The following is a 14,719-nucleotide window of genomic DNA, read 5'->3' on the forward strand; positions in this document are numbered from 1 at the left end:
CAAGAGTAGCTTTGCATGAATCGCTAATGAGCCATTCATGTCCTTATTATCCATATGGCACATTTGGTGTAATTTCAGCTTGTCGTGCCCCTTCCAGTTCTCCAGGCTGGACACAGAAGTGTACAATCAAGTCAGTTATATGTGCAGGAGCTCAGAACTTCTCAGATTACACCAAGGAAAAGCTGAAACAGCTTGAAAAAGTTTCTTTGTTTTTAATCAATCGGTAGAAGATTGCAAGAAGTCCAGAGCACCCAAAATGCCAGGATAAGTGCTTACAGGGCTGTGATGATGTTACAAACTGTTGCATCCTTTAAACCAAAAACTTGTACGAGCTTTGACTGCAGACTGAAGACTGAGGTTTTGGATTACTGGCATTACTGGTAATATGTGCATCAAACATTTTAGGTTTTCGATTTTGGATGCAGGGCAAGCACAGTGGCATGGATGTCAGCACTGTTGCCTGAGTTCAATTCCACCATCAGGCCGGGGTCTTTCTATGTGGAGTTTGCATGTTCTCCCTGTGTTTGCGTGGGTTCTCTCCGGGTGCTCCGGCTTCCTCCCACAATCCAGAGACATGCAGTTAGTGGGGATAGGTTAATTGGAAACACTAAATTGCCTATAGGTGTGAATAGGGGAGTGAATGTGAGTGTGGTTGTTTGTCTCTGTCTGTGTGTTAGCCCTGCGACAGACTGGCAACCTATCCAGGGTGTACCCTGCCTCTCACCCTAAGACAGCTGGGATAGGCTCAAGCGCCCCCCGCGACCCTGACAAGGATAAGCAGGAGCAAATGCAAGGATTTTGGATGCACTGATTCTCTTTTTTTCCTTTGCACATTACTCTATTTTCCGTTCTCTCAAAGTGCACAAGCCTTCTGCCACCTCAGTTTCTTGTCGCTCCCTTTGTCTGCATTTTCACATCTTCTGTAAAGGAACCAGAAACTGGCTTTTGCCCCTGCAGGATTATGTTCCCAGGCAAAAATAAACCCTCCTCTGACAGAGCAACCCTGTGCCCACCGCTATTTTAGTTTCATTTTAACTTAATTCATTTATTAAAAGTTCAAGGACGTCCACCGCTTAAAAGAAGGCTGTTTAAAACAAAAAGCACCAGACAAAAGCGCATTGACCAAAACGATTTTTGCCACGTTTGCCATAATTGGTAGTTTGATCAATTCTTCTCGGGCCCTTTCAGCGGTACATAAACACAGCATTTAATCCATTTACAGCAATAGATTTTAAGTGGCATTCAGGGAAGGGACAATAAACACAGCTGCACTTAGCTTTGCGTAATAGCTGTTGATTCAACTCCAGCTATCGGTGTAGTATTGTCCTCCAGTGTCATCAGTGTTTACAGTTTCAAATGTCACCTCGCTTGGATGTTGTCATGTAAGGACCTCTAAGAAACAATCCCGAGACACCTTCAGGGATTCAAACGCCCCTCCCCACCCGATTTCACTCACACACACAGACATACTCTCACATGCACACACACTTTGATAAAACAAAAACGGCAAGTGTTATGGTGGGAAACTTGCGGAGACAAAATATTTATCTTTACTCAGCCACACTTGAAAAATCTCCTTCCTTTTCCTGCGTTTTGCTGGTGGCCCGTCTGGGAGGGGCCGGCAGCCAGAGCCAGAGAGCTGCAGCGGTATTGATTTTGGGCTTGGCTTCCAAACACAGCCACAGCAGCGGCTCGGGGATCCGCCTGCTGCTGCCTGCCCTGCCAACACAGCGGGGCTCACATTTTATCTTATGTGATGGTTCTCTGGTTCTTCTGACTCCTTTTTAAACCTCTTTCCCCTCCTGCATTCTCCCATCTGACCTTTTGTCATTTCTCTGGCTCACCTCCCTTTTACTACTTTTCTTTCTTTTTCTCTTTTTAGATAAGTTCTTCTTATCTTTTTTTTTTTTTTTAAATTTGACAGAAAGAAGCCGAGTGCTCCTCAGTTTGGAAAACTGTCACTTTTGTGCCTTTGGCAAGTGTTCTTCTCTCTCTTTTGTCTTTTTTCTCTTCTTCCCACTATCCGCTTCTTGCCTTCCCCCTCCTCCTCTAAAATCTGTAACCGAGCCAAAAAGGCAGAGCCCAACTGACACTGCCAGTCACTGCTCTCACCACGCCTTGGTGTACGCACACAGACACACAAAAGCGTATATCACTGGATCCATTTTTAACCGCTAAAAATAAAGAAAAGCAGGCTTTCAAAGATATCCCTCATTAGATTTTCTATATCATTTTTTTAATAGAAATATAATCAATAGAAAAAGTAAAACTACATTAAATCAATACTTATTGTGTACTTTGCCTTTAACATCACCGGTTTTTCAGCTTTTTTTTTCTTTGAATCACCGAGAGCTTGCCACAGTTCTTCTGTGGATTCGCTTCCGTCTCCTAATGTAATCTGAAACTCTGTGGGGACCGAACCATCTGTTGCGCGAACCTTTAGTCTTCTTTCTTTATGATTGGGGTCTTTGTCGTGCTGCAGAATGAATTTGGGACCAATCAGACGCTTCCTTGGTGATACTGTGTGATAGATCACAATCTCAACACCCCGATCCTCACACACAGTGCGTGTATGTGCAAAGTGCAGAGATTTGTGTGGGGCTGCACTTAAAACACCCACACTGAATTTTTTTGCGACTTGTAGTGCATCGTCTCCGCCCCTCCCAGCTTCATAGCTACTGTAAATATCACATGAAATGTCTGCAAATCTGCTATTTCCTGTGTCTCCTTGCTTGCTTTTTTGGTCTCGCAGTATGGAAAAAAGAACAAACTGTGCCTTTTCTGAGTTTAAAGCAGAGGAACGACTGTGAAATAGGACAGAAAGAGAACAATCCAAATACTGTCACTTTAGATGAGCTGGCGCTGTAGTATCTGCTGTGAGAACCTCAGCTCAGTTAGGATCAAACCAAACAGTAAAGCTCTTGTGTGTTTAATTGTGTGACCACAGTAATTTGAGTAGCTTTGTGTCAGTACACAACTTAAAGGAATGACTGAAGTAGGAAAATATGCATAGTACTTTTTTCTTGTTTTAGTTTAAAACAAAGTTTGCAGACTTTCCAAAGTAATTCATGTAATACAGCTTCCTCCCAGTCTAACCCTATTAGTTACTTGGAAACCTTGTTGAATATCCTGTTTGCTAATTAAAGACTAATTACAAATGGGGGTTCACTTCTTACATGCTCTCCTCAGAGCATTATCATATGCCAGTGTAAAAAGAAGTATTTCAACTCCGGCCACATTTACTGTAGCACCAGAGGGTAAGTGGGGTTGATTGTGAGCTCTGCTGCCTCTGTAACCACACAGCGGTGTCACAGTGCACTGATGTGCTCGTCTGCATGGCTGTAGAAAGGTTAAACCATTACAGTTTACTAGGAGGGGAGCTTTAAAGAGACGAGAGCTAAAACCGTTTGGCTTCAAAGGTCACAGTAACATAAGTAACTTAGTTTTTTATTATGTGAATCATGCAAAATTACACTAGTAAAGTCTAAAACTAAAAATATGATGCTGGAAAGTGAACTCACATTGACCACTTTAAAGGTGCCACAGGCTGCGTAGCGGTACTGTTCACCACAGAAACTGTGTGGGTATAGTCTAGTGGCCCTATTTGAATTATTAGCACTTGTCCCTATTAGAAAGGTACTGACTGCGTTACCCTGCAGGTTAAATGATGTGAAGAAACAGACGATTTTTTTTATTCAGGCATCACAGTGAAAAACTCGAACACTACTGTTGTGTTCCTTCCAAGGTCTCCAAATGTGCTTTTACTTTCTTATTCAGAGGTTTGAATTCACAGTGATGTACAGTAGCACAAAAAGGTAAGGACGACGATGATGAAGTACTTCTGCCGTGGTAGGATGTAATTGTTTTATAGATGCTCGCCCACAGCATCGGTGAGAAACACACGATCTGTCTTTTCATTGGTTCTTTCTCTTTCAGGGTACATTCCCAGCTACCTCGAAAAGGATGAGCCATGTGTGGTGTGTGGCGACAAGGCCACGGGTTACCACTACCGCTGCATTACCTGCGAGGGCTGCAAGGTACACACACAAACCCAGAGAAGCCCACAGCAGGTTCATAACCCGCATAATGGCTGCAGGAAAACTTAATTTAATGCCTTCGAGGTCAAGTGCCAAGACACACGACTCACAGCCGTGCACGCGCACACTCTTTATAGTGAACAGCCATGCACCGAGGTCATACACATATTGCTGTCACTTCATCTCTGAGCCGTGTGTCATTTGTCTTCCTCGCTGTCAGTGTGCTGTGTGATCAGACTGCTTTGCTTCCTTTTGCTCATGTGTTTGTTTATCATTTTATATTTAGGCGTCACTGAAGGGATTGAGCGTTGCTGGCAATGATGCATTTGATGTCTCAGTTATTGGGCAGCATTGGGGGGGAAAAAGACTTTTTTTCCTTTTGTTTTTTTCAAATAAATCTGATTTATGGTAAATATTTCATGCTCACTTCCCTTCGGTATGTAGAAGTATCTACGCCTGTCAAAAGAATGCTTTAGATCTAATAATACAAGCATAATATTAAATCTCCTTTCACATTTCCATCTACAGTTTGTTTGTCTTGTGCGTAGATCATTGGGCCGCCGCGTAGCTTTCACAGAAATTGCCTCAGATTTAGTAGCAAGTGGGGCTGACAATACGTTTAATCAAATTTTGCATTAAACACATAAATTTCACAGTAAAGACGCAGCAGCGGTAATTAAAATGTCTCCCTTCCCGCCAGCAGCGGTTGCGGCTGGAAGCAAAATGTTTTCAGGGCTTTTACTGTGCTCGTATTTCTCCATCTGTGTCACATCCACGTCTGCCTGCTCTGTCTACCTCCAGGGTTTTTTTCGTAGGACCATTCAGAAGAACCTCCACCCGGCCTACTCCTGTAAGTACGATGGTTGCTGCATCATCGACAAGATCACCCGCAACCAGTGCCAGCTGTGCCGCTTCAAGAAGTGCATTGCTGTGGGCATGGCCATGGACTGTGAGTGCACGCACAAAAATATAAAATGAAAATGAATTGATGTCACTTGTTTATTTTTTTAATAACATTCAAGAGGTAGTAAGACTAAACAGCACGGGGACCTAATATTTCACAGCTGGAGCTGCAACTTTATATATATGCAAACAAATTTGAGGTGATATACAAATAGTGTGCCTGCCTTTTTTTTCTAATTTCTTCCTCCTCCTCTTCCCACCTCCTTTTCCCTCCAGTGGTACTGGATGACTCAAAACGGGTGGCTAAACGGCGCCTGATTGAGGAGAACAGGGAGCGGCGTAAGAAGGAGGAGATGGTAAAATCCCTCCAGACCCGTCCGGAGCCCACGGGGGCTGAGTGGGAGCTGATCCGCTTGGTGACGGAAGCCCATCGTCACACCAATGCTCAGGGCGCACAGTGGAAGCAGAAGCGCAAATTCCTGGTGAGAAGCTACGGCACAGTGATACACAGCCAATTGTGATTGTGCATTTTCTTTTCTACATTGTTGCCGCACTGTTTTTCCAGCATATTTAAGTGATAGCTTAGGGTTACCTCAGCTGGGATTTTTCATTGCTGTCATTTCTTTAGAGCAATTTAAGGCGACTTCTTACATTACAAGATTATCTACTGAAAAAAGTAGCTTGTTAGGTTTCACCATTACCTTAGAAAAAAGCTTCTTCTCCGACAACATAAACAGCAACAAGCTCATTAATTTTACTCAGTGACAGCCTTAGCCGAACTAAAACCTAGCCATTGCTGTTTTGAAGCTGGCTTAATTGCCTTCCTCAGCGGGCTTCACAAACAGTGTTGGGGGACTGTGATTAGCTTGCAGTGACTGAGGTGGAGCTCACAGACACTTATTGATGTTGTTTGTGTCAGTTTCACTTGTAAGTTCAAGGTGATTACGGCATGATGTAAAGGTTGTCCTTTCTGAAATCCAGCACGCTGAGCTACAGATAAACGCTGTGGCAAAAGTACAATTCATTGTCTTTCAATATAAAGGATCCATAGTAGCTGCACACATACAGAAACTGTGGGGCAAGGAACAAAGGAGTACAGCAGCCTTTTAACAGCATAAAATTGCTCCTTTAAAAAAAATCTTTTGTTTTGTTTGGTTTTTTTGCATTACTTCATTTGCAAAACTTATCTGAGAACTCTTTACATCAGGAATACAGGTGAGAGACATCCGAAGCAGATTATCAGAGGGTCTTTTATTTTGAAAATTCTCTTTCTTTTGAAGGCAAACAATCTGCACTTCTGATTTGTGTCAAATTTTCACACTTTCATAACCACTTAGTTGGCGAGTTCTTATAGACAAGGCATTGTCTTTCATGTAAACTATGAGTGACTGTGGCAGTCTGCTAGCAACCACAGCAGTCACAAGGAGGCTCAAAGTGCAGCACTGTACACACCTTTGCAACAAATTTCACCTAGCAGCAGCAAACAATACTCATCAGTGTTCCATTTATGGAATACTCGGAGGTTGCCGGGGTCTCGCCAACCAGTCTCTAGACCTGTTCACTGGGGTTTTAGCTGTCAGTTTCACAGCAACTGCCAGCAACGTCCAGCAACCACTGGGTGAAATCAGAAAGCACTACGCCACATACCTCTTTGCGATTGTTTTGGTCTCAAAGTAATGGATTGCCACAGTCACTTTAGGTTTGAGCGGTGGTTGAAGAATAGTCATTTTTCCCTAGCAACCAATGGTTGACAGGCTGTCATCAACTGGTCTTTAGGCCTTAACATCATGACCTGTTTACATCGATGACGAATCAATTATCTTATTTAGTATTTTGATTTATCAACCTTTCCACTTCAGATTTTTCCTCATTTTGAAAAAGTTCATATTAAAAATATATTGCATGCATCTTAATTTTGGGATGATTTCAAAGATACCCAAGCTTTTATAGAAGCCATCACACCCATATTTCTTAACCTGCCTGCATACACAGAACCAGAGAAGCTCTCTGTGCATGTGTGAATATGTGTGTTTGACAGTGGCAGGGATAATTACATTTACCCCAAAAGATTTGAGGCTTATATGAACTTTTAATTTATATTCATATTTTGGGAGTAAAAAATACCCATTGCAGAAATAAAAAGAGAACCACTCCTGACAGAAGCATTCCCACCTGACTAATGTTATAATATTTCTTTCAAGTCATCTCCTTCTTTCACCGGTGTGGGTTGTTGCAGGGGACACATCAATAATAACTGCACTTATAGTACTCTAACAAGTTCCTTTGGATGGATTCAATTCAATTCAGCTTTATGTATACAGCCCCCAAATCACAACAACAGTGACCTCAAGTTGCTTTAGATAATACGGTGAAGACACTACAGTAATACAGTGAAACTGAAATATTCAGACGACTCCCTATGAGCAAGAACTTGGCAACAATAGGGAGGAAAAACTCATTTTTAACAGGAAGAAACCTCTGACAGAGCCAGGCTCAGGGAGGGGCAGGGTGAGGGGAGAAGAATAGAAAGGCCATTACAGCCGAAACAAGTTTAAGTCACATTAAGGTCATTTTAAATCTGTTTAAAGCACTAAATATAGGTTGAAAATACCCAATAAACACAACCACCACAATCTATTTCACACAATAAAATTCTGTAGCTCTATTTTAGTGTTTTCCAACAAACATGCAGTCACTCACATGTCTTTATCGCTGTGTATTCCCCGGTCTTTTTCTATTTTTCTCACCTCGTCTGTGCCTTTATTCCTCAGTTCCCTCCAGAGTTGTGAGTTTTATTCATTCAAATCTTCTGGGTTCTTAACGCAGACATAATTCTCCACATAGTTTTCACCTCAACTTTTCGTTTCCACTTTAATCTCACGCTCGTCTTCATTTCTTTGTTTTCTCTCTCACTGTCCCTCGGCGTCTCCCCTCGCTTTCCTTTCTGTTTTGCCCATCTGCTTTCCGTAAGATCCTTTCTTATCTCAGCCAAGGCAAATCCTCAGTCATTAGCGCTCATCTGCAAGTTGGCAGGCATTGTGTGTGTCTCTCACACACTGCTCTCCTGCATGTGTTAGTGCTCAGATTCATCCTGGACAGCCCCGTCTGGGTGTCCCCGTCTGTATCAAGCTCCCCTGTCACGCATAAACACAGACTCTGACCTTATGTTTTGGCTCAGGCTTATCGGAGATACTTACACAGTTTTAAGTGCCTGTCAACAGCTTTGCAGCAGAATGAGATGATATGTCATGTACAAATCAAGGCGCTGTATTTAAAAAATTCTATCCCACCAAGGTGGAGAGGGTTTCAAAGCATTTGTGGCCTGCTTATTTCAGAAGGCAGTGGATGGATGTGATGAGAACGTACTCACATAGCTGCATAGCTTTGTCCTGTCACCACTTCCTCATGACTCATGACTTGGTTGAAGGCTACAGTGAGCAGGTGGAAGGTCAGAGTTGGTGTTAAAATTAGGGTTAAACATATTTTTAACAGCACTTAAAATTAAAGCGCTTTATGTTACGGACGGGTCTTGCACCAAGCAGAATTTAAAGCTCAGCACAGTAACCCTGAGCTTGGTTCCTCTAAAGGATCAACTGTTCCATTTCACACGGCATTCACACACTAACGGGGCGCTGGAGTCACTTAACCCTGAATATCTAAATTTAAATGCTAAGCCAACCAGGATGAGCCCATTCTGCCCTATGAGGACTACTACTTTAAAACAGCAGCAATCACACTTCTTCTCATACATTGTACTTCAGCATGCAAATGATGCCGGATGCACTGAGGGATGACCCTCCTCACTTAAACTGCAGTGTTTTCCTGAGAGAAGAGAAGAAATTCAGTATGTTGGAACGCTAGTTTCATTGTTACGCTGCATATATCAGGTACAGATCAGATACAGGCACAGAACAAATAAAGAATATGGGGGGGATACATGAGTACCTCGCATATATGTGTGGAAACCAGCTGCAACCCACACGAACAAATTGAAAATATGTAAATAGTTCGATTTCCTCTGGTGGCCGATTGAGGCTGACTACTGTAGCGATCAGTAGCGGTAGACTCTTATGTGAAAATGGCAAATTCTAAAGTAGAAATAACTGCCTGATGCTAAAAATGGTTTTGTTCTCTATAGCTGACTTAAACCTTTATAAGCACAGGGGAAAGTTAAACTGTCGTGTGGATGCCAATGCACATTTTAAGCATGAACTCACCACACTCATCTGTATGGTGTTAAAAGTCCCTAGAACCCTTTTGTTCAAATATGGGAACTTTAAGACCATGGCAGGCAATAATCTCAACACAATGCAGCCTAAAGTGGAAATTTTAATTCTAATGCATCTTTTTTAATTTAAAAAAAGTAACAAAGTGCTTGAGAGAGGTGGTCCTTAGGTGTCATTCACACAGGCCTAGACACTGGATAGCAACCTGCTGGCAACCTTCAGTCTCCAGGCAAAAACGTGTATTCTCCAACTGCTTCGCAAGAGGTTGCCGGCAGTTGGTAGGTGAAGTTGGTCTCAAAGAAATGTATGGTGCTACCCCGAAAACCTTATTACGATCAATTTGGCCGCTAGCAGACTGCCGCAGTGACTTGTAGCTTGCGACTTGTTTACAAGCACTTGCCAACTCTTTGGTAGCGGCAGTGAAACTGTTAATAGTGTGAAGCGCAGAGAGCATTCCCCTTCAGATTAAATGTGTTTGTTTCAGCAGTAAGGCACGACTTCTGGTCTGCTTCTTCTAGCACTTGTTGGGTATTTAACATACTTTCTATGTAAATATACAGGTGACCACTGGTTCTAGCAACCAGAGAAATTCAAAGTATATTTTTAGTGCCTTAGCCTAAGTGCAATGAATTTCAGCCAGTGACAGCAGCAGCCTACAGAATCCAACCAGTTGAGGGAAACACATTTTTTCCCTACTGACCAGGGGTTCCCATTGGGTTGCTGACTGCTCTCTAGCTCTGTGTGGCTGAGGCTTTACAGACTATAAAGGATAATAAGAAAACATCTGCTATCATTACACTTAATCTAATTTTTAGACCAAGAAGAAGTGACACATGAGCCACTCTGTTTCCATTTTTAGTTTTGTGTGCTTTGTTTGTTTGTCTCGTGGCATCACCCACAGCACATTGTGGCAGTGTTGACTGCTTGTGAATGAAACCGTTTCAGAGATAATGCGGGGCCTGATGTTTCAGATTTTTTATTGTTGCTAAGACCAACTAACATATCTAGCCCATTGAATCATTTATGGAGGGGAACACACTGCTCTGACTTGTAACACAGTGTTCTCTCTCACACGCTTTGGTCTGGCATCTGGAAACGGCGTTGATGAGAGAAGATTCGGTTCAGCTGTGTGCGGCAGCTGTGCCTGTGTGGGTCTCTACATCGGTCCAAAGGTCATAGCATTCCTAATTGTCTGATAGCGTTTCTATTAAAAGTAATAGCAAATCTTGTTCGTTCACAGTTCAACGCAGTCTGCAGAAAATGCATGAGATAGTTTTGTTTGTGCACACCTACATATTCATGTATCCATCAAACAAGCTGCAGACGAGGTGTAACGTCTCGTCGACGTCAACAACCCCGTCTCAAAGAAAGGAATGTCAGCACACTGGTGGTCTGCAGCTTTCCAATGCAGTAGGATAAGATTGATTCCATGTGTATTCAAAAGGCTTTTCCCTCAATATTCAGATAGTTCTCAAAGATAGAACTACAATACACGGGATCATACAAATTTGTGAAGCATGAATGCAAAATTATTCACTCATATTTACTAACAGGCGGGATGGCGAGCTATCCATCTTCCTTCTACTTCCCGGCTACTAATGGTCAAAATGCACTACTTGTTCCAAGTTTTCTATTCAGTTTGTTAGGCGGGAGAAGTGAAGCATAAATCGTCACGGCGGCACTTCATCTCACACAAACCTCCTTTTTTCCCCCGATTGGTCCTGAACTTCTGACCTTTAAGCTGTTGCTCTCAAAAACATTAAAAGGCCTTGAAAAGCTCTCTCTAGCTACTTAGTTGTGCTGCAACCAGGCAATGAGAAACAGACATATGTGATTCATGCATGGTGGGCATATGGTTTTGGTTGAACAGAGATATCCAGAGTTAAAAACAGCAGTTTTTTAACCTGTATTCATGAGGTGCTCTTACGATCATGCCATGCAGTTCATTTTACTCTACTGTGTATTTAAAGCACTGATATGCAAATGATATGTGACCTTGTATATCTAAAATTCTTGCACCTTGCAAAGTCGCTTCTGAGTGATTGGCACTGATAACAATTCAGCATGTTGCGGCAGTTTCACTATCAATGTTCCGTCACATTTCTGTGATTGGTGATAATTTATTCATTAGTAATGCATTTTAACCACACACATGTTCACTGTTGCACAAGAGTGAACCCAATTTATCTTCTCCAGCTCTGCAGCAGCAAACTTTTTGCAGACCTATTGCATCTGATAAAATAAAAGGTCAGGATGACACTGCAGCAAAAAGTTTTTACTGTTTTCTCCTCTTAATGAGCAAATCCCCTGAATGTAATGCTGCTCATCTTCAAGTCTAAATATCTTTTGGCTTCCTTTGGGACACATTCTGGGCCTTTTCCTTTTCAATGTGCAGTTCAAGGAGAGCTTAACACTTATTAAAAAGCCTGCTTCGGCTCCCTGACTAACTAGTCTGTACAGCAGCAAACAAACACATAATCCCTTGCCATCTCTGCGGGTACAGCTGAGTGCTTTTCCTCAGTGTCACCCAGATGGCTATGCAGTAAATAAACAATAACAGTTGGAAGAAAATCACACGAGTCCATTAGAAAGCACATATGAGCATTGCATAGGCCAGAGAAGAGGAAACTATTTACAAATACTAATTAATACCCGTACATTCATTGTGCATGAACGGCTCTATGGCAATACCAATTCACCAGCTGCAGTCATGTGAAAAAGAACGTTTTCACAGGCCTCTATGCAGGGCTGTGAAAGTTTTAGAACATCCCGATAACTTGAAGTTAGCATTTTCTGTGTGACTTTTTCAGTCTCATATCCATGTGGAGGAATTTTGGCCCAATCTTCTTTACAATGTTGCTTTAGTTCATTGAGGTTTGCAGGCATTTGTTTATGCAGAGCTCTGTTGCAGCATTACAGTCGGTTTAAACACGTGAGTCTTTCCTTTTTCAGTCATTCTGTTTTGGATTTGCTGCTGCGCTTGTGATCATTGTCATATAGCATGACTTAGTTTGGGTCAAACTCTACCTGCCTTCACTCTTGTATACCTCTTTTTGGTATACAAGAGTAATCTGCGGTCGACTCAGTTACTGAAAGTCTTGTGGTTGCAAAACAGGCTTCCTCCACCACCCTGACAGTTGGTTTGAGGGGTTTGTGCTGGTATGCTGTATTTGGTTTTCACCAATTCTGGCGCTGTGCGTAATGACCAGACATCAGCGTTTTGGTCTCATAGAACTCTTGTGTTTTATTCACATGCAGCTCTGCAGACTTGCAGCTCTATCCTTTTTACAGAGAAGAGGCTTTTTTTTAATTGTCCTGTCATCAGCTTTAGCATTTAGCATCCATGTTGGTGTTTATTTGTTGTTTATTTTCAGATTGTTTTGGGTTTTTTTTTTTTTTGCAATTTCTTTGAGCATTGCACACCACGCATCTGACCTTGGGATGAACAGCCACTGGGAAGACTGTAGCATTGTGTTAACACACAGTTGAGGAATGAATCAAATACACTACTCACACATATAGCTGGGTTAAAACTTGGAAAATAGTCCTGCAAACTAGATACACGAAACAAATGCTGTTGAGCGGATTCTTAAAAATTGTGAACTGTATCACTGCCAGAGCAGAACAATGCTGCATGAACTTTATTCAAAGAACTGAAGGCTGCATTTGCATTTTGTTGATTAGGCAAGCTTTACTGAATCGCTTTTAATTTAAAGATACTGGATGCCACCCCTCCATAATACGCACTTGGCAAACTATCAAGTCTACTTTGTCATGTTTAATTTAAAAGGTCGGTAAGTCCGAATGAGTAATTAAAGAGTTTAAAAGTGTTCTTGTGTAAATAAAATTGTACCCATGAAGTCGGGTAGTGACGATGGGATCTGTGGAGTGTTGCCTTTACAGATGCATTGGTTCAAAGAAGAGAAGACCATCCCCAACTCTGTCTGTTGCTGCTGCCATCATGTGGGGTGGTTTCTGCACAGGCTGCAAATATTGCACAGTAGATTTGTAATTTTAGCAGATCTAAAGCCTGCTTGCTTTCTTTAAGTGCTTCTCTTTTGTCCCCATTAAGAGTGAGGGACATCAGCTGATGTTAGCAAGTGACAAAGCACATAAGATCATTGAGAAAAGGAGCTGAGGGACGTTTTCCCAAAGTCTTCGGCCTCCTGGGTCTCCTCCAAGTGGCTATCGAAAAGAGCATCTTCTTTTTACACTGTCTGTGCACTCACCTTTTTACCTATACTTGTATTAACTAGTGAAGTGTAATAATCAGCAACGATTGTATTTTTGTGCCTGTGCAAACTTCACTGGGAATTACATAACATATTTTGCCAGAGGACCTGTGAGAGTCAGCGTCTGCGATTTGAGCTCTTTTCTTTCCAAGTTTTTTGTTTTTCTGCTGCCTCTTTTTCTGCTTGAGAATTTGAGTAGAGGAGTTTGCGTCAGCAAAGCTTGGAGCAGCATTTGTGTGCGATTTCATGACTCATGTTGCCACACAGCATGATGAACGGTTTACAGAAAGTGCAGGCTGAAATCCATCAGAAGCAAAATCCCAAAGGATGATCAGATGGATGGGATCAATGGCAGCGTGAGCTGAGCGACATTTTTCCTAATGAATATTTGTAATCAAGTCTGCGGATGATGGTAGAAAATTTGAGTGAAATACAAACTTTGCTTATGCCATACAAATTCATCACACAGAACAGTGACATGATGGGATCATTTCCAAATCACATTAAGTCCCCCGGTAATACTAATCCTGGATGGATTGAGCTAAAGACTATATTACATTGTCATCTGTGTCAGTTGTGAATCGTGACACAGAGCTAAACCCGAGAGATCTGCCCGTCTCTCTCCCGGCAGCTGTTTTCCCAATACTGACATGAAAAATGGCCGCTGACCTCCACCAACAAAAGCAATGTTTTGTTTTGGCTCTTGCACGACAAGAGTTGCAGTCCATCAAAGTTATTATAACAACTACTTGAAATTTTCCATAATTGCCCAGCTTTCAGCCTCACAGCAGAGGACTGGCTGTGTTTGCACTGACTTACGCAATCCTTCTTCCTCTGCATCATGATTGATGACTCTTTGTTCGAGGTGATTATTCCTCTACTTTTATCTCATCCCATTTATAGCCGGAGCAAAGTCTGAATAAATGACTCTGTCCCTGACACATGCTTTACTGGAGCGGGAAACAATATTTTTCATAGTCATAACATCAATTCAAACAACTCTGTAAACATATATATTAGTGATCGGCGGTCTCCCTTTAAGTAAGTGTTATCGGTTTGATTACATGTCGCCGTCCTTTCTCCAAGGACACTCCACTGTCCTCTGAAAAACTGTTCGTTGATTTGCAGCACTTTGTGGAAAACAAACCATTTAGAAAAATGTTGTGTTCTGAAACACCTTAAAGAAATTCCATAAAAAGGCCATAATATTTACTACTTTGTCTGAGGTGCTCAACTACAACAACACACTGTACGAACTGGAAAGGCAAGCAGCTGTGACTGGGAGTTGGCTCGAATCACTTTGCTATTTAAAAAAAAGGCT

General features: G+C 42.0%; 1 protein-coding gene across 3 annotated transcripts in view; it reads left to right on the forward strand.

Annotated features, from left to right (window-relative positions):
- Nucleotides 1-14,719, forward strand: part of thrab (thyroid hormone receptor alpha b) — a 154,496-nt gene that overhangs the window by 129,531 nt on the left and 10,246 nt on the right. For all 3 annotated transcript variants that reach the window (XM_082543110.1, XM_082543111.1, XM_082543112.1), the window contains 3 exons: nucleotides 3,937-4,037; nucleotides 4,839-4,986; nucleotides 5,217-5,422. In XM_082543110.1, coding sequence (XP_082399236.1) covers nucleotides 3,937-4,037; nucleotides 4,839-4,986; nucleotides 5,217-5,422 — 455 coding nt within the window. The remainder of the gene's footprint in view (nucleotides 1-3,936; nucleotides 4,038-4,838; nucleotides 4,987-5,216; nucleotides 5,423-14,719) is intronic.

Source organism: Aulonocara stuartgranti, assembly GCF_965226115.1.
Source record: "Aulonocara stuartgranti genome assembly, chromosome: 8".
Lineage (NCBI taxonomy): Eukaryota > Metazoa > Chordata > Actinopteri > Cichliformes > Cichlidae > Aulonocara > Aulonocara stuartgranti.